The sequence below is a fragment of the Parus major genome, chromosome 27 (assembly GCF_001522545.3).
Source record: "Parus major isolate Abel chromosome 27, Parus_major1.1, whole genome shotgun sequence".
Lineage (NCBI taxonomy): Eukaryota > Metazoa > Chordata > Aves > Passeriformes > Paridae > Parus > Parus major.
Window position 1 is genome coordinate 330,205 of NC_031796.1, and position 24,836 is coordinate 355,040.

Here is a 24,836-nt window from a genome sequence, read left to right on the forward strand (position 1 = left end):
CGCACGGTGCGAGGGCACGTCCCTGCGTCGCGGCTCCACCCCCGCCCCGGTAACCGGGGAAGTGGCGGCGGCGGCTGCGGGGCTGAGGGTGAGTGAGGGGGGCTGAGGGAACAGGACGGGGTCGGGCTGGGCAAGGCGGCGGATCTTCCCCCGCCGGCCTACGGCACCTCTCGCGGGCGGGACCCGCCGTAGCCGCGGCCTGGAGCGGGCGCGGGAAGCCCGGGCCTGCCCCGCACAAAGGGCCCGCCCCGCACCGCGGTTCCGTGGGCGGGAAGGGCCCCGCGCAGGGCCCGGTGTTCCGGGACAGCGCCTGCCCGCGGCTTCTGCCCCTGCCGTGCCCTGGGGAGGGCGATCCCGGCGGGCGGGGGTCCCTCCGCCCTTCCCTCTTGGATCGGGAGCGGCTGAGGCGCATCGCGGCCGTGCCCGCGGATCTCGGGCGCCGCAGGCAGGGGCCGAGCCCCGCGAGTTTCCTCCCGCCGAGCGGCGGCCCCAGGGCAGCGAAGCCTCGAGAGTTTCCCTACGGTCTCTACGTCCTGTGGGAACCTCTCTCTCTTCAATCGCTGCTGGTGAGTGGGCGAAGTGACCATGTTTTGTACTTTTGCTGCTTTTTGACCATAAAAAAGTGGTGCTCCTTATTTTTGGAGATAGGGGAAGGGGGAAAAAGGTGGATAAGTACATTGAGGAGGAATTCTTACAATGAGATTTTAACTTAGCAGTTTTCAAAGATTCCCACTGTGTTGTCACGGCAGAAATGCAGTTCCACCTACTCCCCCTCTATTGCACATTTGGATCTCCCAGTGCCACGGATCTGCAAGTGTAAAACTACAGGGTGTGTCAAGACAGGAGGGAAAACTGGACTCCATGGTCAGCTGCTGCCATGGAGAGCTGAACAGCAATTTCCCCCGAAATCTACTGCTGAGCTTTGGTCTCGACTCGAGATTGAGCAAGCCCCAAGCTGGTAAATGTTCAGCACAGGGACTGGTTGTGCTATTTACCTTCAGGTTGTTTTGAAGTAGATTTTTTTGCCATTGAGTTCTGATCTCATTGAAGATTCTCAGTGTGAGGATTTGTTTAACAAGACTTGTAGCCTTTGGAGAGCTAATTATAATGCATTGGAAAGCAGTGGGTGTCTTGCTCTCTTTTCTGCCTTACAGGTATGATTTGCTTGACCGTGCAGATAATTAAATGACTCAAGAATGGAAACTGTAAATTTTAATATATCAGTTCAGTCTTCATCTTAGAAAATCAAGTTCTGGGCAGACACTGTTATGTGGAGTGTTTAAGATACTGTTTGCAAAACAGAGATTGGTGAGCATACAAATATATATAATATAGAGAGATCCTATGGCTGAAGATGCTGTCTTGAAAGGCAGAGGGAGTTGGATTTTGGCAGAGATGTGCCCAGGCTCACACGGAGTCTTGTGCTGCTCTGGGCCCGTTCCTCTGGAGCTTGCTGGGCTGCAGGAGTGAGGTATTGACGAGCCATGAAACACAGATGGGACAATGTGGACATGCAAAATATGAACTGAGCTGCCTTTTCATCTCTTGTTCTTCCTGATGTTCAGAGTTCTGGTCTTGGGTTTGTTTGTCCTGCAAACAGGACAGGTAACATCTTAAGTGTGTTTAAGTAATCCTTGGAGGACATGACCTGTTCTGGAAGACAACCACTTGCTTTTTATTCTGCTTTGGAACTGTGGATATGTTCATACTGACAAAAGAGCAGAGCCCTATCATTTTTGGGAAACAGATTAAACTCTTGTCACTCAGAGTTCCACAAGTCCCTGTGTCATGACTGAAGTGATCAACTAACAAGAAAAATCATGACAATTACCCGTAACCGCCTGAAGCAGAAAGTGCATTAATTTGTCTTCTCCCATTTTAACAGGTATATTGGGGACATCATGAATTGGAATAAAGGTGGACCTGGTACAAAGAGAGGCTTTGGGTTTGGTGGATTTGCCATAACACCTGGCAAGAAAGAGGAGCCCAAGCTGTCTCAGCAGTCCCACAGTGCTTTTGGCACCGCTGGGTCCTCGGCAGCATTTGCAAAATCAGGGCCTCCTCAGTTGCCTTCCTTCTACAAAATTGGGTCAAAGAGAGCCAATTTTGATGAGGAGAATGCGTAAGTACAGTTACTTCTTGTGTTTATGTAGCTCTAGATTTGAATGTTTTTCTGAGATTGGGGAAGTATCTGTTACATTTATATAAATAAATGCATAATAATATATTTAGAAGTCTATGAGATACTACAGTAGCCTGCAGAAGCTTTCCTCCTCCAGCTTTCCCCTCCCGAGAACATACTTTATTCACTCTGTGATGTTCTCAGAGTTGGAGCCAAGCAGGATAAATTTGGGTGCCTTTTGCACAGGAAAACGTTGATCTCCACAGTTCTTTACTAATCCTTCTCTTGGCTGCATAAATGTATAAATAAGGCTGAGAAAGTTGGGATTGTTCAGCCTGGGGTAGTCTGGGGCTGACCTAATTGTGGCCTTCCAGTACCTGAAGGAAACCTACAAGAAAGATGAAGAGAGATTCAGTTATATACCTATTTGCCCTGCCATCACTTTGAACTTTAAACATGAATAATTGTAAATAAATAAATCTCAGCATCTTTTGTTGTGTCCATATTGAGTTCTGTTGTCCGTGTGGGTACCTCGACTCAACCAGAAGCCATGAAAGACAGCACAGTGCTGTAAATGTGCTGACTGGGCTGGTTTTTTTTCCAGGTACTTTGAGGATGAGGAGGAAGATTCCAGCAATGTGGAATTGCCCTACATTCCTGCAGAGAATTCCCCCACTCGGCAGCAGTTCCATTCCAAGTCGGCAGACTCTGACAGCGATGATGATCCTCTGGAGGCATTCATGGCTGAAGTGGAGGCAAGAGCTGCTCAGGGGATGTTTATTCATTGCTGTGGCTGTACCTGTGTGCAGTCAGGGCCAGCAAATGTCCCTTAGGGCTTTGGCAGCTGCAGTCAAAATGCCGTTTAACTTTGGGGTTTATGTAGGATGATGTTAGACCTCAAAAGTGGATTAGATAGACAGAGAGTGGATATGACTTACAATAACTTAACTATTAAACTGCTTTGAGGATGTCAGAACAATACAACATAGAGCTCTGCTTGTCTCTGAATATCAAACTAAAGTTTTGTGAGTTTTTCACTAGCTAAATGGAAATTGTTTGTATTTATGATGAGCTGTTTCTTAGCTACAGTTCTGTTATTAGTTGGATTCAGGAGGAATATGGAAAAATTATTTTTTCAATAACACTGTCACAAACTTAGAGTAGTATATAAATTCAAAGATACTAGTAGGAGAATTTATTTAGCATAATCAGATGCAGAACAAGACAAAGTTTAGTCCAAGAAGTGTTGTCTCTGTGACATAATAATCTAATTATTCAGGAACATTTTTCCCTTCCATGTTTTACCATCTTGGTCCTTTTAACATGTGACAATTTTATGGCCTGCTAGGATCAAGCTGCTCGAGACATGAAGAGACTTGAAGATAAAGACAAAGAAAAAAAGAACGTTAAGTAAGTTCTCTTTTATCATTCCCATCCTGCCTGTGTCTTGTATGGTGCTCAGAGAATTCCAGTGAATTTTGTTGATGATGGCTGTTCATCAGACAGTATAATATATACCTAATAAACATCATTAACCTGTGCATGAGGTCCTGTGGGTAATGATTTGTGCTGTAAAAATGGGATCATGGGGAAGAATCCATGGCAGTATCCTGTGGCAAACTGCAACACTGAGAGTTATCCTACGTGAGAAGCCTTTCTAGGCCACAGAAATGGGGGCAGCACATTGCACTCCTGCCACTTTCCAGATCAGCCTGGATAGTTTTTCTGCTTCCCACACCCTTGGAGAGACTAGAATGGTTTAGCTTAGAATTGCATTTATGTGAGCAGAATAACTCAGTGCTGCTGTATCTGGAGTACTGGAGACTCTTCTAAACTCAGACTAGGGTTTTAGACATTAAAAGCTGATAGATTAGGTAGCACATGACAATTTGTAATACTAAATGTGGAGTTTAAAACCGTTTAAATTCATGCAACCTATCTATTTGTTTTGACCAAGGAAAATAGTTATGCTGTTGATTCTTGATAGAAATGTCAGATATATTGGTAGAAGTTACATTGCATGGGGTTGATCAGATTATACATGGTCCTGACACAGAGCACCGGATCCAAATCACCACCTGGGGAAGTTCTGAACTGGATTTGCACTTCCTGGCTCATGTTCCTCTTCAGTTATGGGACTTCAGTAGCATCGAGAGCTTAGACCAGGATGATCTTTGATGTGGCTTCTGCTGGGATGATGGAATCCTAATCTTTCAGTCTCAGTTCTAGAAGTAAAGAGAAGTCTTTACAGGGTCACTGTAGTGGTTGGCACCAGATATGAAAACTCCGTGGGCTGGGAATATAAATGTTGCCGAGTTGATAGTGTTGTGTCTTCCACAAAGTCTGGAGCTCAGCACTAACCAAATGAAACTCTTGAGCTGAGTCTGTGGAACACTTGCAGGGAAGTTTTTTCTCCGCTTGTTTTTCCAGGGGTATTCGAGATGACATTGAAGAGGAAGATGACCAAGTGAGTTCCTATGCAGTCTTTCTATCTTCTCTTTTGTTGTTTTGTATTTTTTAACTTTCCCTCTCCAAATATAGCTGCTAGGGACAAACAAAATTCCAGTATTTTGTGCGGTATCCGGACAATTCAGCAGGAAGCTGTAGTGGTTATCGTGCTGTCTCTACCCTTCTAGGTGTTTTAAGAAGAATATTAGACAATTGCATTCATTGAAGAAGATTTTCTTCAGTCAGTTTGAACTTCAGTTTCCTGTATAGGTTGTTCAGTGTCTGAGGATCTGTGATTAGCCCAGTCAGCTGCAGGGGACACCAGGGAGAGGCTGTTGGAGTGTGGAGGCTCCTTTGCAGTGAATTGTGGGGTCTGTTCAGGGCAAGAATCAAGCTTTTTTGATCCCTATTTTCAGAGAAGCTCCAGTTCTCATTGAGGTTTATAAGCATCACTGTAGCAGAAGTAATAAAAAGACTTAATTTCAAAATGTACCTCCCTACTGAGCTGTAGTTACTAACTCTTGTGTTACTTGTATTAATGCAGAGCTTGGCAGGGTTGTCTGGCCTTGAGGCCTCTCCTTCCAGTGTGGTGAGTGTAGCTGTGCCAGAGTTTGAGCAGAGTGGCTTTATGCTTGGGGGCAGCTGCTGTTCAGGTGTATTGTGTGCACAGCTCTGTGACTGAGGGATAACTGGCCAGGAAGATGGAAAAGCCAGATGAGTATATATATATATTTGTAAGTGAGCCTTGCTTTACAAATCTGATCTTAAATATTTGCTTCAAGTCAAGTGAGACTGGTGTTTTCTCTATGAGCAAGTCTCACACTGGCATGCCAGTGAGAATCTGAGAGACACAAAGGTCTTGGTGAGCTGTGAGGTGGCACATGACAGGATGACAACGTCTTAACTTGGGCTTGTCTTGAAGGACTCTTGTGAAATACTTTATTTCACATTTGTTGTTGACTCTCTCAATGGAAATAGGTATATTTTCATTTCCTAAAGTCTAGTTAGGGGAAGTGAAGGAACTATCTTTGGCATAACATGTTTAAAAAAATCAACATCATAGGTTTAGTAACAATGTATTTTCTGGTTAGAAACCTACAGTGTTTTGTGCTTTGTTCATGTGGAAATAGAATAGATCCTTCTGTTGTTAAATATAACAAGACTTTGTAGAAGGAGCTGTTGAGCAGACACAAGAGAAGTTTGATTTTCAGGAGTGTTTTGTGGTGTAGCTGGCACTGGAGTTGTTTCTTTCATTTGTACTTCCTGTCCTTCAGGATGTGTCTGCTGGTGTTTATTAGAAGAATCAATTCTAGTGAATGTAGTTACCTTTTTCCTCAGTGGTGGGTGTGAAAGCAAACAGCCACTTAGCACACATGTCACATCAACAAACAGTAGTACTTTTGCTTCCTATTGTATGTGAGTTTGCTGATCTGTTTTGCTGCAGGAAGCGTATTTTCGCTACATGGCTGAGAACCCCACTGCTGGTGTGGTGCAAGAGGAGGAAGAGGATAACCTGGAGTATGATAGTGATGGGAATCCGATTGCACCGTCCAAAAAAATCATTGATCCTCTTCCACCTATTGACCATTCGGAGGTAGGAGGGAGTTGTGTTCTGTTTGAGGCATTCCAGAAAGCAGGAGTGCCCCTGTGAGGAGGCCCCTGTAATATTTCAGTGCTTTCTTAGGTAAGTCATATTAAAGCTCTTGAAATGACTTCATTTAAGCAAGTGTTCTGGCAGACAATTGAGAACTTGAGAAAAAAAGGAATCTTGAGTATGGACTGAGTAATTAATTAATTACATTGCAGATTGAATACCCACCGTTTGAGAAAAACTTCTATGATGAGCATGAGGAGATCACCAGCCTGACCCCTCAGCAGGTGGTGGAGTTACGGCATAAGCTGAATCTCCGGGTAAGCTGGGCACAAAAGTGCCCTCCCAGCAGCTTTCAACTCCCTTTCATTTGTGGACTGTCTCAGTTTGAATGAAGATTTTCTCTCCAGCTTTTGAATCCAAGCCTCTCAAACACCTGCAGTGACGTTGATTTCTTGGAATTCTGCTATGGATTTGTGAAAGTGGGCAGGGCAGAATGCTACTTGGACTAAAAACCTCCAGGGCTAGGAGTCAGAACTAGAAATAGATGCAGAAATGAGTTCTTTGCCATTTGTGGCATGCTAGTGGGGTGACCTCCTGTGAAGGGAATTATTTGGGGTGGAACACCAGTTAGACACAAGGAAGTAGAAACAACTTTTAGTAGCTCATGTTGATTGACAGATAATTAAGTTTTTATACTCAAAAGTCTTATTTACACAACACATCTGGAATTTGCACCCAATTAAATTGAATGTCCAGTTAAAAAGTAAAGTTATTTTTCACAGGCAGAGAGACCTTTTTTCTTTTTACAGATTGCTCTTTGTTTTTCTCTTCCTGTTCATGAGCAAAGATATTTTTCTCTTTCCAAGGTCTCCGGGGCTGCTCCTCCAAGGCCTGGCAGTAGTTTTGCTCATTTTGGGTTTGATGAGCAACTTATGCACCAGATTAGGAAATCTGAATATACCCAACCCACTCCAATACAATGTCAGGTGAGTATTGTTACTTCTCAGTCTTGAAAAGAACACATACAAAGCTCCCTCATCCACAGGAGGATGTGACAAATTCAATTCTAGTTGCCTACAGAGTGTTTTTTTCTACAAAAATAGCTTTTACGTTTTTTAAATAGATGTTTACCCACTTTTTTTTTCTTGTTAAATGAAAAATTAATATGTAAATATATATCTAAATATATCCATATTCCTTTTTCATTGTTTTTTTTTTTTTTTGGTGAATGAAAAACAAGTGATGTCTCTTGCCTAGAGAAATGTATGAGAAGTTCAGGGGTTTTTTGTTGTGGGCTTTCCTCGTTACCTGAGTTTTCCTGTACTGTAGCACAAGGATGGGCCACGATGGGCATAATGTGGGCTTGGAATCTCCTCGTTTTTAGGGTGTTCCAGTGGCACTAAGTGGCAGAGACATGATTGGGATAGCCAAGACTGGAAGTGGGAAAACAGCTGCCTTCATCTGGCCAATGCTGATCCACATCATGGATCAGAAGGAGCTGGAGCCAGGGGATGGTCCCATTGCAGTGATCGTCTGCCCGACCAGGGAGCTGTGCCAGCAGGTAGGTGTGCAGCATCCCTGTGTGTGCCAGCCAGTCTGCGTGGAGGAGAAGGCAAAATTCTTGGCAAAAATTATCAGAGAACCTCAGGAAAGTATTTGAAAAAACTACTTTGTGCATGAGTAGCCTGGCTGCAGCTCACAGCTCTTTCCTACCATTGTTTTCTGGAAGGATGGTGACAAATCTAAAATTTCAAATTTTTGCACAGTGCTCCTATATTATTTTTAGATATAAGAATGCTGTGGATGCAATGTGACAAAATGATAGGATGTATGTGCAAAAGGATAGAGCCTCCAGGTTAAATTATTGTTGGATACATAAACAGGTTTCTCAAGTTACTGGAAATTATCCACACGTGTCAAAGTATTCACCCCTGAGGAGTTCAGAATCATTTCATGAAGAGTGTGTTTCAGGAGCCGTGCTGCATTTGCAGTGTAGGTGTTTTGTCTCAGAGCTGTCTGATGCAGGCTGTGCTGTGTTTGTGTCACACCCTCAGATCCACTCCGAGTGCAAGCGCTTTGGCAAGGCCTATAACCTGCGCTCCGTGGCCGTGTACGGAGGAGGGAGCATGTGGGAGCAAGCCAAGGCCCTGCAGGAGGGGGCAGAGATCGTGGTCTGCACACCAGTAAGTACCTGTGTGCACCAAAACCAGGCTTTTGCACTGCTCAGCTTGAAAAAAATTGTAACAATCTGTTGCTATGACGTGAATATTGACACTAGACTGAAGCCTTGAGGTGTTTTCTGTTGAGTCTCTGGTAAGTCAGGATTAAAAGCACCTAGGGGGTTGTATATATTAACATGTTTTTGAAAGTGCTTTAAAAACTTGGAGTTTTTTCTTACTAGGGTCGTTTGATTGATCATGTGAAAAAGAAAGCTACAAACCTGCAGAGAGTCACTTACCTTGTGTTTGATGAAGCTGACAGAATGTTTGATATGGGGTTTGGTACGTATTGAAACAAAGTCACTGTTCTGGAAAGCAGCGGTGCCCAGTCGCAGTTTAGGGGGTCTGTAAAATTAAATAGTGAGTGAGAAGCACTCATTCTTTCTGTGGTTATATGTTAAATAAAGCAATGAAATTGCATTTTGACTGAATTTTTCTAAATAGTGAGTGTACAGGGTTGATGAGAGCATTTCTTCTCCTTTGCAGAGTATCAGGTCAGATCAATTGCAAGCCACGTACGTCCTGACAGACAGAGTGAGTAAACAGTGAGTCTGGAGCAGAGCTTGGATTTCCAGTTCTGGACACAGCCACGCCAGGAGACTTGTGCCAAAGTCCACTGGTGTTGTTCTCAGTGTGGGCTGTTGGGAGGGAGCAGTTGTGACATGTGGGCATTCAGCTCATCTCTCCATAATCCCTCCACTGACTGCACTCAGAGCAAAGATGATTAGCTGAATTCATGTTCATATGCCTTGAAATTCAGTGTTCCAAGCTGCCATGAGAGAAAGTTCACAGCAGTTCCCTGTATTATCAATATTTCAGATGCCAGGAAATGTGTTTCCACTTCGTGGTATTCAGTGGTTGGTAATTTCCATTAGAACCCATAAAACCTCAGCTTCAGTTCCCTGATACTCAGAAATCCAGGGCCTCCATCTCAACATCTGTGCAGTGTTTTCACAGTTCTGAAAGGAAGTTTCTAATTCAAGGAGTTTGAAGCCTGTTTCTCTTCCAGCCCTCTTGTTCAGTGCCACGTTCCGTAAGAAGATTGAGAAATTGGCCCGGGATATTCTGATCGACCCAATTCGGGTTGTGCAAGGAGACATTGGAGAGGTAATTCCATGATACTTGTGAGACAGAGCCAGGAATTGTTCTGTTTCTGTTCTCTCAAATCTAAGTTAAGCTACAAAAATCATCATTTATAGTTAGTTTTAAATAATTTGTGCTTAGCAAAAATAGAAAATTTTGTGGGTTTCTATTTTTATCTTACTGACCTTTCCACAGACAAATATTCCTGTACTGGGAGGTTTCATTGAGCAGTAGAACATTAAAGCAGTAGTTGATTTTTGTTATTAGGCTGAATCAATGGTTGTATGTTTTAGTTTTGTCTCAAAAACATTTAAAAAGCCATTGCAATTTCTGCAGTGAAGAATTTGAAAGTTAAAATCTCCGTTCTGTGGTTTACATGGGAATGTTGATGCTGGACTTGCTTGACAGTGACAGCTGAGCTATCAGTAGGCTGGGGATCTGGTAGGAAGCTGATGAAGTGGGCAGATGTAAACTTGCTGGGAAGAAACTTTGCTAATAATATATTGAAACTGTTGAGAAATTTCACAAGATGCCTTTAGAACATTCTTCTTTTAACCAGTTCTCTGTATTTTTTTGTGTTTACATCTTTAATAACAAAAAAAATGACTGCCTGAAACCCCTTCTTTCTGGGAAAATTTTTCCTTGATTTTCCTTAAGAAAAGCACCAGTTTTCCCAGCTCAATCACAGGGCCTCTATTCATTGAGCTAAACTATTACTGTTTAATTATAAACAGTGTGTGGTGGGAGCATCATCCTTGAAAAACTATTAAAATGTGTAAAAATTAAATCATTCAGAGAAGCTTGCAGGTAATGCTGTAAGCTGCCCTGCACTGTACTACTTGTGACGCAGAATGTTTGGGAAGTCAGTGTATTCTTCCCACCTTCCTGACTTTGAGGACATTTCTCCCCTTAGGCAAATGAAGATGTCACTCAGATTGTGGAGATTTTCCCCTCTGGGCCCAGCAAGTGGAACTGGCTGACGCGGCGCCTTGTGGAGTTCACATCCTCCGGGAGCGTCCTCCTCTTTGTCACCAAGAAAGCCAACGCAGAGGAACTGGCCAATAACCTCAAGCAGGAGGATCATAACCTGGGGCTGCTTCATGGAGACATGGACCAGAGTGAGAGGAATAAAGTCATTTCGGAATTTAAGAAAAAGGGGATCCCCATCCTGGTAGCTACTGATGTGGCAGGTAGGTGATCTACTGGAAAGCAGCTCAGGCAAGCTGTGGGTATCAACAGAAAGGCAAACATGTTTCAGTGCAAGGCAACCAGCTTGACATCTGCACCTGCAGGACACTGTTCCAGGTGCTTTTCAGAACCATGGAATATCCTGAGCTGGAAGGGACCCACAGGGATCATGGACCCCGACTCCTGGCCCTGTACAGAGTCCCCAAGAGTCACACTATGTGCCTGTGCAGTATATGGCATTGGCAAAGGGGGTTATTTTTAGTCTCTTAATGATGCCTAAATTGCAGCCTGACATTTTTTAATGTACAGAAAGTATATACAGAATACACAGAAAGCTGTGTCTTAAGGAAGTGGTTGCTGTTCATTCATCAGCTGACATTCCTTTTGCTCAGAGGACCCTGATACCCTGGTACCAGAGGAATTGCTTTGAGTGGATTGGGATAATGACACTTCCCACCACGTTGCTCTTTCTTGCAGCTCGAGGGTTGGATATCCCTTCCATCAAGACTGTCATCAACTACGACGTGGCTCGGGACATAGACACCCACACGCATCGCATCGGCCGCACCGGCCGTGCGGGGGAGAAGGGAGTGGCCTATACCCTGCTGACCCCCAAGGACAGCAACTTCGCTGGGGACCTTGTCAGAAACCTGGAGGGTGCCAACCAGCACGTTTCCAAAGAGCTGCTGGATTTGGCAATGCAGGTATGAACCAGCAAAACTTGAGACAAGGAAGTTTCACTCCAGATTCAGCACAAAATCAGCCAGCCCACATTGCTGGCTCCATCATGTGTTAGCAGTGACCTTTTGGGGATCTGTCCTGGTTTAAAGTAGGTGTCCTAGCATTTTTAATGGCCTTTGAAAGAATCCACGAAGATTTTGGAACACAGTATGTGATCTATTTTGGGGCCAGGCACTGCCTAGGAAATTAGGAGCTGTAATCTGCTGATGCCAGCAGAGCATTCCAGTGTCTCTTTACAGTCAGATTTATAGCAGGCACCTGGCAGATGCAGCTTAGTTGAAAGCTAGACTAGAAAACAATTACAGGGACATTTCCTCTGTGAAGGGGTTGTTGCTTGATCATTCCATCTGGTTGTCAGTGCTCTCTGGCAGGTTTGCTATATAGAGGTGTGACAGGTAACTGTAGCAATTGCACTTGTGCCACTGAACTTATCAAGTCTTTAATTTCTTGTCTTTTGCTGCCTGTATAGCTGCAGGAGAGTCCAGCCTTTTTGGCAGCTCCCAGATTCAGAGATGGATTAGCAGGCCTGTGGATACATTAGCAAGCAGCTTGGACAGCAGCTGCCAAAAGTAAATACTTTTTCTGACACAGGCAGAAGGGGCAGAATTAGTGAGGCAGAGTTCCCCTCACTGCCTTGAGAGGAGCATGTGGAAGCAACTGACTGACTCACATTGGGAGAAACTGTAGGGCATAAAAAGAGGTGCAGACAACTATTATTTAAACACCTGGAAAAAGCAGGTCTGATTGGGCTGACATTTTCTGGCCACTCCCAGAAAACAAAGTTTTTCTGGCTGACCCTCATTTCTCCTTAGCCAAGCATTGGGTTAAATCAGTGAAACCCAAGTTACGAGCAAGAGCAGAGCTCTCAAGTGATGGCATTGGAAAGTGTGTTTATTCCTGGGTTTATTAGAATGCAAACGCCCAAAACCTTAACTTGAATGAGAGTTGAAGGTGTAAAATTACTTTTCATAGAAAGCATTTGTAACCCAAAGCATCATGACACCACTGCCTGTGTGGTTGAATGGAAAACAGTATTTATGTTTGTCTTTTGAAATGCTTAGTATCCCTTTTTTCTCAGCCTCATTACATGTGTTTATGAAGCTTTTTATTCCCTGTGCTGAGAAACATTTGTCCTTCTGTTACAGAATCCGTGGTTCCGGAAATCCCGATTTAAAGGAGGGAAGGGCAAGAAGCTGAATATTGGTGGTGGTGGCTTGGGATACCGTGAACGCCCCGGGCTGGGTTCAGAAAATACTGTAAGTAGAGATGCTGAAGAGGTTGTTCACCGATTCTTGCAACTTTTTCACTTAGTATTGATTACTCTTTAATTTAAAAAAATCTTGGTACTGGATTACAGTATCTGCTTTAAAAGTTCTCATAGCTCAGCATCTTTCAGAGTTAGGATTGTTTATCTCAGGTGAAAGTCTCCTGTGCTGTTCTGTGGTCAAGAGCTGCTTTTTTTTAGAGCTAAAGTGATCCAGAAGGTTTGGAGATTCCTCATAAAATACACTGTCACTGTAAAATAAATGCCAATAAATTACTTCAAAAGCCATTTCCAGGCTGATTCCTGGCAGAAATAAAAATGAAGCAAACTGCTCCACTGCTCAGGGCTCTCCTGAAATCTGGATGTATTTCCTGAGTACAGGGACAGGACAGATGTGGGTAGTGGTTGAATTGAGTGTGTCTGTGTGGGATAAACCTCCACAGTTGCCCTTTGTATTTTTGCACAGGACCGTGGAAACAACAACAGTGTGATGAGCAACTACGAGGCCTACAAGCCATCCACAGGGGCCATGGGGGACAGGCTGACAGCAATGAAAGCAGCTTTCCAGGTTGGTTCCATGCTTGGACTCCTTTTCTCCCCTGAAAATGCAGCAGCCCTGTTATTTCAGGGAAGTTGAGCGTGGTGGTTGTGGCCATGTCACTTGGAGCACACTCAGCATTGCAGTCCCAAGTGGTGGAATTAGGTGCAGGCTGGACTGAGCACATTTTGCTGCCTCTTTGCTCTTTTTCCTTTTGGATTCTGCACCTGGGCCTGATTCTGTTGAGGTTGCATAGCAGCAGTAGTATAGTTGCAATCAAAAGGGGAAACAGAAGCTATTTCTCTTCAGTGTAACAATGAACCCCACAATGTAAAGAGTCCCCTGTCAGTGTTGTGTGGTAGGAGGTGCCTGTTCCTGTGTGTCCATAAGCACAGCAGGAAGGTAATTACTGCGAGACTGACTTTTTCTAGGAATTCTCCCCAAAATCCAAGGCAGGCTTGTGAAGGCAGGATGATTCTGTGTTCTGTGGGGCAGCACAGAACCAAACCTGCTCTCTTTTGTCTCTCCTTTCCTGCAGTCCCAGTACAAGAGTCACTTTGTTGCTGCAAGTTTAAATAACCAAAAGACTGGGAGCTCTGCTGCTGGTGCCAGTGGCTGGACCAGCGCCGGGAGCCTGAACTCGGTCCCGACGAGTTCAGCGCAGCAAAGTGCCGCCGGTCCCGAGAGCCCCGCGGCACCAAAGGGAGTCCCGGGTTTCCCCAGCACGGGCAGCCTGAACAGCAGCCCCACCTTCCCCAGCGCGGGAGCGCCGGCCTTCAACAGCGCAAACGCCGGCACCAGCGGTCGCGAGGGCAGCGGTGGCACCGTCAGAGAACGGTACAACGACACCCGGAACAGCCGGCACAGCGAGGCCCCGCGGCGCGGGGACGGCGCTGGCCGAGGGGAGGGCGCTGGTCGCTACAACGATGGCCAGCGTTCCAGTGATGGCCAGCGGTACGGTGATCCCCAGCGCCACGGTGATCCCCAGCGCCACGGTGATCCCCAGCGCCACAGTGATCCCCAGCGCCACGGTGATCCCCAGCGCCACAGTGATCCCCAGCGCTACGGTGGTGATCCCCAGCGCCACAACGATCCCCAGCGCTACGGTGGTGATCCCCAGCGCTACGGTGGTGATCCCCAGCGTTACGGTGATGGCCAGCGTTATGGTGGTGATGGCCAGCGCTACAATGATCCCCAGCGCTACAATGATGCCCAGCGTTACGGTGGTGATCCCCAGCGTTATGGTGGTGATGGCCAGCGCCACAACGATCCCCAGCGTTGCGGTGATGCCCAACGTTATGGTGATGCCCAACGTTACGGTGATGATGCCCAACGTTACAGTGATGCCCAACGTTATGGTGATGATGCCCAACGTTACGGTGATGGCCAGCGTTACGGTGATGGCCAGCGTTACGGTGATGGCCAGCGTTATGGTGATGGCCAGCGTTACGGTGGTGATGGCCAGCGTTACGGTGGTGATGGCCAGCGTTACGGTGATGATGCCCAGCGTTACGGTGATGGCCAGCGTTACGGTGATGCCCAGCGTTGTGGTGATGGCCAGCGTGACAGCGGCGGCAGCTCCCGGCACGGTGACCCCTCCCGGCACGGTGACCCCTCCCGGCACGGTGACGTCCAGCGCCACGGCGAGGGCCGGCACTTCAGCGACCTGCCGGGCGGCAACCGCAACAACGGTGACAGCAGGACCAGCGAGGGTAGGAACAGCGAGAGCAGGAATGGAGAGAACAGGAGAGAGGCCAACAGCCGAGACAACAAGACAGATGGTTTTGCTGTCCCAGAGCCCCCAAAACGGAAGAAGAGCCGGTGGGACAGTTAAAAGCTGGGGGTTCACAGCCTGGAATCTCTGCAGATAGTGTTGTCTTTTTCCAGGGTTTTTAGTAACTGGTTGAGCAGCTGGGGCCGGAGAAGGAAAGCATGAGAGCCCCCATGCAAGTTCATCTGCGGACAGATGCACCCAAACGAAATGTACACAACACTTAGTGAAAGAAATCATTTTGATAAAGCTCCCTGGGTTCTGCTTTGAAACATTCAGTGCTTGAGTGACTCTGCTGGATTTAAACAGATCTTCTTGACAAAAAAGCTGTTCCACATCCTTGGAACGTTAAGAAACTGTTGTCCATAGAAATATAAATTAGTCTTTTCTTAACCAGCGTTCACATTTACAAACCAGTCCAGTCCACCTAGAGATGCTCAGGACCTGTTAGACAGTAATCTTGCAGCAGTTTGGTCAGTATGGTGAGTTCTTCCCCCACCTCCTTTTAACATACTGTCCCCAAATAATTTGGCCTCCAGGTTACCCCTTACCTCTTTCCCCATCAACTAAGAATGTATTAATTTGCTTCGGTGAGGGTGGGGCAGAGCAAGTTGGTTTTTGGTGGTTTGGCCTTTTATTTTGTTTTTTGTGGGTTGGTTTACTTTGGTTTTTTTGTTTTTGTTTGTTTTTGTTTTTATGTGTGTGTGTGTGTGTGTGTGTGTGTGTGTGTAGCTGTTCAAGGGATTCTTCTCCATCCCACCAAACCACAAATTCAGTTGTAGTGTAGGTTGGACTCCCTGGCTTGTTTGTGGTCAGTACTTCAATTCCAATCCCGTTGCCCAGATATTTTATTTCTTATGAAGAACCTCCTGTTTTCTAATATCCCACATTCTGGTGGAAGCCTGCATAGCAAACCTGTGTCTCTGCTGTGCCTATGCACCCTCTGTTCTGAGAGGGTTGAGTGCTTTCAAATTACAAACAAAAAAGGGAAAACAATGTAGATACACAACAATCAGAGGCTGGAGCCCCCCAGGAAGTGTGGCTAAAAGAAGATTCAGAAATTCAGGGATCTGTTGCTCAGAAGCCTTTAGGGAGAACCCAGAAAACAATTAATGAAAAGAAACAGCTCAAATCTGGCCCTGTTTTGGACACATGTAGTAAATCTGTAAAATCTTGCTTGCTCATTTTTAATTCATTGTGTGTATTCCCATTTTTTAACTTTTATTTTTTTTTTGCCACAAGGTAGGGAAGAACTTTTCAGTTGGGACATGTCAGCACCCACCGCTGGCTCGTTTCCACTGGAAGATGTACCAGAAGCTGTCAGGGTTTTGTGACATTGTGATGTTTTCTTTATCAGCTGTGCATTTACTTTCTGCTTGCTCTAGTAAATGTTTTATTACTGGTACAAAAATATACAGCATGTGCTTTTTGTTCTCCACATCCTGGCTGCCCTGATGTGTGAATGGAGAACTGATGGTCTGGAGATCTGTCTCTCTCTCACCAGAAGCTGTGGATTGTAGTTGATAAAATACTTCTTGTGGTTCTTCTTAGCATCTTTCACCCCAAAATGTTTCACAAACCCTGCTTTAGCTTCAAGGCCTCCTGGGGAATAGATTTTCCTGTGCTTTATAAGAGGAAAGGATACAGCCCAGGACATGTGACTCATCTCAACTTTTTGTGGGGTCATGGGCAGACCTGAAAAGAGAACTTGGCAACAGTCCCAAGATCTGACTGACACCTGAACTGGCTACAGTTCAGACACCAAGTGATTACAGGTCCCCCTCAGAAACCAGCTCTGATCTGCTAGAGTGTTTTTAAAATGGTTTCCAGAATTCCCTCCCCACAGTCTGGGCAGGACTCGTTGCCCTGGCTCGAGCTCTGCACATTCGGTGTGAAGACAAGGGGGTTTCAGGGCAGGGCTTTACAAGTGTTGTATTCCCTTTCTCACCCTGAAGATTCATCACTGCAATTAAAGATTGGAGTTTCAGAACAAAATGTAAAAATAGCCCCATAGCCTGAGCTGCCATCTGCTCCCTCCCTTCCTGGGTCCCAGCTTTGTGCCACTGGGAACCAGCCCCGTGTGAGGCATCTGCTGGGGGTTCTCCCCTTCTTGTTAACACTTCCCTCTGCTCCTTGTGGGATTATTGAAATTCCTCACCCCTCTCCCATCTACCAGGAGCCTCTTGGGAAGAGAGTGATTAAATATTGATCAGTGACAGGGAGCCACAAATGTCAGCTTGCAGGCCTGTGCGAGGTCTGTGGCAGGGCTGGTTCCATCCCCTCGGAACAAGGGAGCAGTGTGAGCAGCATTCCAGCTGCTCTGAGAGGGCATCTGGCCCTGGAGTGGCAGCTGTGCTGCTGTCTTCCAAAGAGACAAGTTTCTTCCAAGAGATGATTTCAAAAATGTGAATCCTGGAGCTCTTCCCTTCCTGTCTCCTGGCTGTCTGTCCCTCCAGCTCCCTATGGCTTGCATTGCACCGTAGTTTTTCACTGGAAGATACAGGAATGCACACAATTATTTACCTGGTCCTTTCATGTCTTTAGCATGAAATTGCTGCCTTGAGGGTTGTGTAGGAAGAAGATGCTCCATGCTACCACCAAGATGCTGTTTAATTTATCTGCCATCTCCACAGCTCCTCGGGAATGCCTGTTCCCTCAGGTGAGGAGCAGCCGGGCGGTGCAGGAGGAGCAGGGCAGCGGCTGCTGGGGCTCCTGTCTGTGGCAGGGGGCAGAGGGAGAGCAGACCTGGCTGGGAGTGGGTTCCAGCCTTTCCTGCACTGCTGCTCTCCAGCTGCTGGGTCCATGGTGGAATACAAGGATAGAAACAAGCCAGACAAACTCTTTTTATTCACTTCTTAGCCTGCAATGAGATGACAGGGCCATGACAGTTGCATGCAGGGGCCTTTGTGTTAATGGATGAAATGTTGGGGATCCAGGTATTTCCTGCACCCTTCCTGGCCGTAAAGTTTGTCCTGCCTCCTTCATCCCACCCTGTCCCAATGCCTCCCGCTCCAGTTTGCGGTTGAGTGTTGGTGTTCAGTCCATCCACGATCTGCAGAGCAGCTCCACGGGCACTCTGTGCTCCTCAGGCTGGACAAAGCCGGAGCTGGTGCTGGGTAGGGCAGCCCGAGGCAGGATCGGGCTCATGGGATGGGCTTTAACCGGAGAAGTCACCTCCTACTTGGGCAGATAGGAGAGAGCACGGAGGCGTTTCCTGGTGAAGACTCGAGGCTTTGCCAGCAGAGATCACATCAGTCGCTTGCAGTAGAATGAGGTTTTATGGCTTGTTTTTGGGCCAGGGGGGAGGAGGAGCGAGAGCAGTGGTCCGGCTCTGACGGAAAGGGAGCCGGGTTGTTCCGGCTGCTGTCCCAGCCCTGGCTCTCCATTAAAATGTAAGCAGAGCCCGAAGCGTGAGATCAGCATCGTTCCAGCACATCCGCGTGCCCAGGTGGGAAATCCGCCCTCCGCTTCACAGCATCGTCTCCAGCTCCTTGTTGGGCTTGGGGTGACACTGAGCCAGGCCTGTCAGATCCACCGTGTTTTCCCCCCGGGGTTTCTGGCTCAGTTCCTGCCCGGGGCAGGGCAGGAGCTGGTCCGAGGTGCCGGAGCTGGGGATGTAGCCGGGCAGGCGCAGCCCCCGGGTGCCCCCCGCTCCCCGCCCCGCCAGGCTCGTGCTGCAGCTCTGGGAGCTCCCGGGGCGCGCCCGCTGCCCCAAGTCCAGCGCCTGGAGCCTCCGGAAATGAGCTTTCTTGATCTCGGCCTGCACCTGAGAGAGCAGAGGGGGCTGCTGTGCCAGGGACAGCAAACCAGCCTTGCCTCGCTTTCCCTTCCCTTTTCCCCTACCTCCCTTTCCCTTTTTTCCCTCCAAATCTTTTTGAGAGCAATGGATCCAAGTTTTTTGCTTTGGTTATCACAGCCTGGGGCTGCAAGTCTGCCTTCCCTGACTCGAAAGGAGCTGGAACAGGGAGCTTAGCTTCTCACTTTTCCCACTTACCTCCCCATTGCAAAAGCAGTAGATGAAAGCCACAAAGAAACCCTGCCAAGAGACCAAAAGAGGTGGAGTTTGAGGTCACTGAGCCTCCCTGAAGGAAATCCCTCAATGCTGGGAGCAGTCCCATGTCAACACACCTGGGAGGAGTTAAAGAGCATCTCATAATGCATCTGGATCTGCCACAGGAGCCCGGAGACCTCGGTGTAGGGCATGGCCATGAACACCACGTAGTGGACTCCGAAAAGCGGCATCAGCACCAGCGTGGACTTGAGCAGCTTCCTGGAAGGAGAGAGCTCAGAGCCGTCACCCAGGAGCTGCTGGGCAGCCCCCGGCCCCTGCAGTGTCCAGGCTGGAGGTGGGAGCAGGAAGAGCTCGGAACTCCAGAGCCAGGCTTCAATCCGGCAGAGCTGCCAGGAGAGCTGGTTGTCACTGTCCTGTCAGTCTTCTCACTCCTCCAGCCCTTCCCACACCTCTGCTCCTCCTCCACAGCCTCTGAGAGCCATCCTGCCTGAGCAGGCAGGGCAGGAGGCTGCCAGCGCTTGCCTGTACTGCTGCCGGAGATCCAGCTTGCCCATGGTGGTCTCCCAGAGCTTGGAGGCCAAGACCCGGACGATGTTGAGGAAGAGGAAGAAGTTCACCTGCCAACAGACACCCACGGTGCTGATGGTGCCCACTGTGACCTGGGGTCTGCCCGAGGAGCCCTTGGGGACGCAGACAGGCAGTTCTGGGTGAGGTGCAGGCAGGGACACGGCGGTTGATGCTGTGGTCAGAGCAGGAGGGACCAGAGCCCCTGGATCCCTCTGGGCTCTCCCTGGGTGTCAGAGTGGCTGGGACAAAACTCCAGTGACCACAAGCAAACAGCTCTGGTCTCTATCAACCCTCTTCCCCCAAAAGGAATTGGCAAGTTCATCCACAGGATTCTTACCACGACAGCAGCCAGGATGGGGACCTGATAAATCCACTTCATGTTCCCTGCACTGAGGTCCCAGCACCTGAGAAGACCAGTAAAGAAACTCCTTGGAGGAACCTGACACTACTGGGAAAGATGGTTCCCTGTACCCACAACCACCCCAGCACCCCCATCTCCCACTCTTCACCCCCTTGGTGGGCTTTGTATAAATCTTGAGCTGTAGCTACAAGCATTTGTAACTGGCACGGTGGGGCGAAGCATAAGTTTAAAGGAGCATTAATGTTCCTGAGGGCTCCTTGGCCACCTCATCCCAAACTCCTGCTGTTTGTATGGTGGCTTTCTCCTTTTAAAATGCCTCACTCCAGAATGTGCCCTCTAGAATCCATCTCTGTGCTGTTTATTGATCAATTTATGCTGCAGACCTGCATCCACCGTCCTCCCAAATGTGGAACAAAACCACTATTGCTCTGCATTACCGGCAATTCTATGAACAAGCCTTGAATGTGTGTTCCCTCCTGTTGTTCTTCTTGGAAATTCTTGGAAAATTTTCATTTCCACAAAGCTCTGGTGCCCACAGATAACTTTGCTGGCATTTGCAGCCCCTCTTCCCCTCCCACAGGCGCTGTGAAGGTGGGTGTACGTACTGTGTATCCGCCAGCGAGGCCCTGACGCTGGCCCAGACAGACACAAACACAGCAGGAAGACCTGAAGGGCAGGGACAGAGTGAGGAGCAGGGCTGAAGCATCACCTTTGCACATCAAACCAATTCCTGGATCCCACTGCCCTGACCTGGGCACTCGGTGCTGCTCAGCCATGGCCAATGCCACAGCTCCCAGCTGGGGCTGGGGTCTGTGCTCACCCCAACCGATGATGATGAGGACCCACAAGTAGTTCTTGTTGGAGAGGAAGGCCATGAATATCAGGCTGTGCAGGTAGAGACCTTCTACTAGGATCCAGTAGTGGTTGGTGGCCAGAAAATAGAGGAAGAGAGTCACCACCACCTTGCAGCCAACCTGTGGGTACAGGGAGAGGCCCGTGTCAGGCTGGTCCCCAAAAGCAAAACCTGGTGGCTTTTGCTTTCTGGTCACCAAAACCCAGCTGTGCCCCATGCTCTTCTTGTAGAGACCTGCATCTTCCCCGGAATATTTCAGCATCTTCCTTCCCATAGGACAGGTATTCCCTGTACACAGGCCAAGGTATTCTGGTCTCTAGTGTGGCACCAGGACAGGGAGGAGCTAGGCAGAGCCAAAGGTGGACCTTCATCCCCTCCCCCTGGGTAGCACAGCCCTGGCCTGGGAGGACCCCAAGTACATCCCATTGCAACAGGGCTCCTAAATCCCCCTTTCCCCCCATCCACCACTCGCCAGGTGGCCCTGCTGTCCTGGCAAAGGACCCCTGAAATCGTCCTCCCGCATCCTGTTGGTGTCACTGGGCGCTGAGTAGAGCACCATGTCCTTCACGAAGATGCTGAGGGCCCGGCAGATGAAGGAGGTGAAGAGGTGGACGTGGATGTAGTTCCGTGTGCAGTGCAGGCGCCTGCGGAGAAGGGATTTAACACGAACCAAGCCCCGGCTGCCCAACCAGCTCATCACACTTGGGCCCAGGGAATGGAGGGGTCTCAGTGGGATCCGGGGTGTCTGGGCACAGAAACCAGATCTGAGAGCAAATGGGGTGTCCACACTGTCCAAGATCAGGGTGGAGCAGGTCAGGAACTGGGCACACTGGGGGTGTTTGGGGCTTTGGGAAATCAGCTGATGTTTGTGTTGGTCTGGGGTTATTCCCATTCCTTTGGGGGCTACGTGTGTGAGTCCTCTGAGCTCATGTGCGTGGGCAATGGGATGAGGAGGGTTCTCCCACACAGGAGGGGCTTTGGCCTCTCCTTACTTGAAGTAGGAGAGGATGCAGACAGCGACAATGAGCGAGGCCAGGGAGATGGAATAGCCCACGGTGTACATGAGGTGCAGGCGGTCAAACACCTCCTGGAAGAGAAGGACTGAGCTCCACCACCCTGCCAGAGCACAGGGGGAGCAGGGCTGGTTTGAGGAGCAGAGAGAGAAGAGCCCCCTGCCCCCAGCGCTTCTCCCAGCCTTTTCTTCATCCTCTCCTGGCCCCCATCCACACCCCTTTCCCAGCACCTTCGGCAAACAGGGTCACCTTCTGGCGGCTCCGGCTCTCGGAGGAGAAGAGCAGGGCACACTCGGTGTAGTTGGCCCAGGTCTTGTTGATGCTGAGAGCCATGGCCCAGGTGCCATAGGCACTGCAGTACCTGTAGGCGTGACCTGGGAACAGCAACAAGCACTGTGGCAGCAGAAGGAGCCGCGGGAAGCCCAGACCTGTCCCTGCTCCATGGATTGTCACCAGGGTGAGGTCTCTGTCTGCCTCGGTGCAAGACTTGCCTTCGTGGTTGAAGTCGTAGATGTAGTCAGGGCAAGGCACTGACACCTCCTGGCTGGGGGAGCCCCTTGGCCAGCAGATGATCCCGTCCCACTCTGGAGGGCAGCTGGGGTCTGGCCAAAGAGCAAAGACACATCTCATATCTCCAGCATAACCCTCAGCATAATCTGTCTTTCCCAGGTGTGTGCTGGACTGGGGGAGGAAAACACTGCCACAGATCCCCTGGGCTGCAGAGAGGGAGAAGCTGCAGGAGACCAGGGAAGGGGACACATCCCACCTCTTCCAGGCTGGGCAAGACCCCTCCACAGCTCTCATTTGTGGTGTACATGGAGCTGTCTGGAAAATGCTGGAGCCAGTGCTGGCTGCACCCAGGGCACAGATGGTGCCATAAGCTCTGCAAGCCCGCAGGAGCTGGGTGTCCTCAGCCCCATCCTGCCCCAACAGAGAGGACAGCATTCCCCATGGAGTAACCAGGGCTGGCTGACCCAAGCACAGGGGAGGGACGGTACCTTTGATCTTCTCCAGCTGGGCCTTTATGTCCCTCTGACACTTTTCCTTGGCCTCCACCAGGAGATAGATCTGCTCTTCTTTCGTGAGAACATCATCGGGATCAACCTGCCCAGACAAAATGCAGGTCTGGGCTCAAAACCCCTTGGCTCAAGCCTTAGTGTGGCTGTGCTCTCTCAACCCTCTCCAGGAGAGTCAGGTTTGGGTGGCCTTGGGTAGATTCAACAACATAGGGAAGAAAAAAGCTCTTCCTGCCTTCCTGCTCATTTTTCCCTTTCCCAAGGCTGATGCTGACCCCAAGCCCCTTCCCACCCTCTCCATGGTCGTTTCTGCTCATGGTTTTGTGCAAAAATCTGGGATGCAGAGGGGTCACTCTCTCCAGACTGCCTCCAGTGAGCACAGCCAAATCTGGCCCCAGAGAGGAGATCCAGAACTCCTGTCCACACTCCTCCCCAAACCAGCATCTGGGTGGGTGAATGGGGGGCTGGTCAGGGATGTGGGGCAGGAGTGGGATCCTGGGGGTGCATCAGCAGGATGGGGGCCTGGCTGTGCCCAGCTCTGCCCTCGTCCCTCCAACCCTTCTGCACTGCCTGCTCTGCTCCCCCAGCACCTCCGAGGCACTGAATCCTGCCCTGGATGTGTCCACAAAATGGAAAAGCCATCACACTGCAGTGCCTCCGTGACTGTTGGAAAGCTTTTAGCAGGAGTGGAGATGCTCTCTCCTCCTGCCCAGCAGCTCCACAGAGCGGGACGTGGGTCGGGAGCACAGGCAGCCCCGCCCGGGCCACTGGCACAACATTTAAAGCCATGAGAGGGACCGGAGCAGCCCCGGGGCCATGCAGACTTACCAGAGCCCACGCCGAGCTCAGGAGGCAGCAGCAGAGAGTCACCATGATACCTGCCACAGGGCCAGATGTCTCCATGGTGCCACTGTGTCACTCGGATGGGGTCTTCAGGGACCAGAACCGCTGCCAGTGCTGGAGAGGGCTGCTGTGTTCAGCAGGACAGATCATCTTCTGGGAGCACCTTCCTGGCTTCCTGCTCACCCCGTTGAGGTGAGGTGGCAGTGGGCACAGCCCGACTCTGGGAGATCAGGGCTGGGTGAGTCCCCTGTCCCTGTGGGATCCCTATCGGGATCTCCTCACAGGCTCTTGGGGCAGGGGGGTTTCTCCCCCCACCATGCTTGATCCTATTCTCTTTGTGTCTTGCCTGCTTTAAGCAGCTCCGGGAGCGTGAGCAAACAATTCCCGTTCAGATGGGGATGGCAGAGGTTTATTGGCTTAGCCCAAGGTGCTAAAATCCTCTTCATTCAAGGCAGATTCCTCTTCTCTTTTCAGAAACTTCTCTCAGTGCCTGGTGGCTCATTTTTCAGCTGTGACAGAATTCCCCCACTGCCCCCATGCTCCTAAGTCCCTTCTAGCCCCAGACTGGTCCCAAGGAGCCAGAGGAAGGTGGGGAAAATCCTAGTGAGGTGGAGGCAGGGAGGCAGAGAGTGCAAGCACGTGAGCAGCACCTTGAGCTGATGCTCCTGTGATGGGGTGTCTTTCAGGCAGATGCCAGTTTAACTCTTCCTTCTCTGGGGGCTGGGATCCATCCTGCTCTCCCAGGCACCTGCAGTGACCTCAGGGCACATCTGCATTCAGTCTCCTCCAGAGAGGGGCTGGAGGCTCCATCCTGGGGCAGGGGGTGGAGGGAGCAGCCACACAGATGGGGTCCCACATCACCGCTGGACATCAGGTCAGAACTGGTCCCACTGCAGCTGTCACCATCCCTTGTCACCTGCATCCCCCTGGCATAACCCCAGGGCTGTCCCCTGCCTTTCAGGGTCATGCTGATGGCGAGCTTGCTCCCACCACCCAGCCAGTTCCAACACCTTGTGACCCCCAGCAGCCCAAACACCCCCCTGGGAAATGGGGCACCAAGAGGGGAGCCCTCTTTCCTCAGGCAGGTTGTTGTTAGTGGGATGAGGCTGGAATTCAACAGCCCAGTGCCAAATCCCTGGAACAGCAGCTCCCAGCCTGGGCCCCTCCCTTGGCCCCTATAATCCATGTCCAGACACAGCCCTT

The 24,836-nt window shown here is 49.3% G+C and overlaps 2 protein-coding genes across 5 annotated transcripts; one reads left to right on the forward strand and one right to left on the reverse strand.

The window, feature by feature from the left end:
* Positions 1–7: 7 nt before the first annotated feature.
* Positions 8–16,408, forward strand: DDX42 (DEAD-box helicase 42). Of its 4 annotated transcripts, XR_001525122.3 has the most exons (19): positions 8–88; positions 1,886–2,122; positions 2,727–2,877; positions 3,471–3,532; positions 4,553–4,589; positions 6,015–6,164; positions 6,377–6,481; positions 7,031–7,150; positions 7,549–7,725; positions 8,219–8,347; positions 8,566–8,665; positions 8,870–8,917; positions 9,393–9,490; positions 10,380–10,656; positions 11,132–11,358; positions 12,541–12,651; positions 13,126–13,227; positions 13,736–15,450; positions 16,211–16,408. XR_001525122.3 is itself a non-coding variant. In XM_015651297.3 (18 exons), the coding sequence occupies exons 2-18, from the start codon at positions 1,902–1,904 to the stop codon at positions 15,029–15,031; spliced, it is 3,411 nt and encodes a 1,136-aa protein (XP_015506783.1). In that variant the 5' UTR covers positions 8–88; positions 1,886–1,901; the 3' UTR covers positions 15,032–16,406. The 4 variants fall into 4 exon arrangements, 3 of the variants coding, with proteins under 3 accessions (XP_015506783.1, XP_015506784.1, XP_033375891.1); XM_015651297.3 differs by having other exon boundaries at positions 13,736–16,406; XM_015651298.3 differs by lacking the exon at positions 8–88 and adding an exon at positions 213–566 and having other exon boundaries at positions 13,736–16,406.
* A 2,029-nt stretch (positions 16,409–18,437) lies between these two features.
* LOC107215267 (parathyroid hormone/parathyroid hormone-related peptide receptor-like) lies at positions 18,438–23,693 on the reverse strand. Its single transcript, XM_033520005.1, has 12 exons — positions 23,619–23,693; positions 22,773–22,878; positions 22,024–22,376; positions 21,754–21,848; positions 21,234–21,405; positions 20,729–20,882; positions 20,514–20,574; positions 19,885–19,951; positions 19,503–19,597; positions 19,097–19,238; positions 18,963–19,004; positions 18,438–18,734 (listed from the first exon to the last, which is right to left on the reverse strand). The coding sequence occupies exons 1-12, from the start codon at positions 23,691–23,693 to the stop codon at positions 18,438–18,440; spliced, it is 1,659 nt and encodes a 552-aa protein (XP_033375896.1).
* Between the last annotated feature and the right edge of the window lie 1,143 nt (positions 23,694–24,836).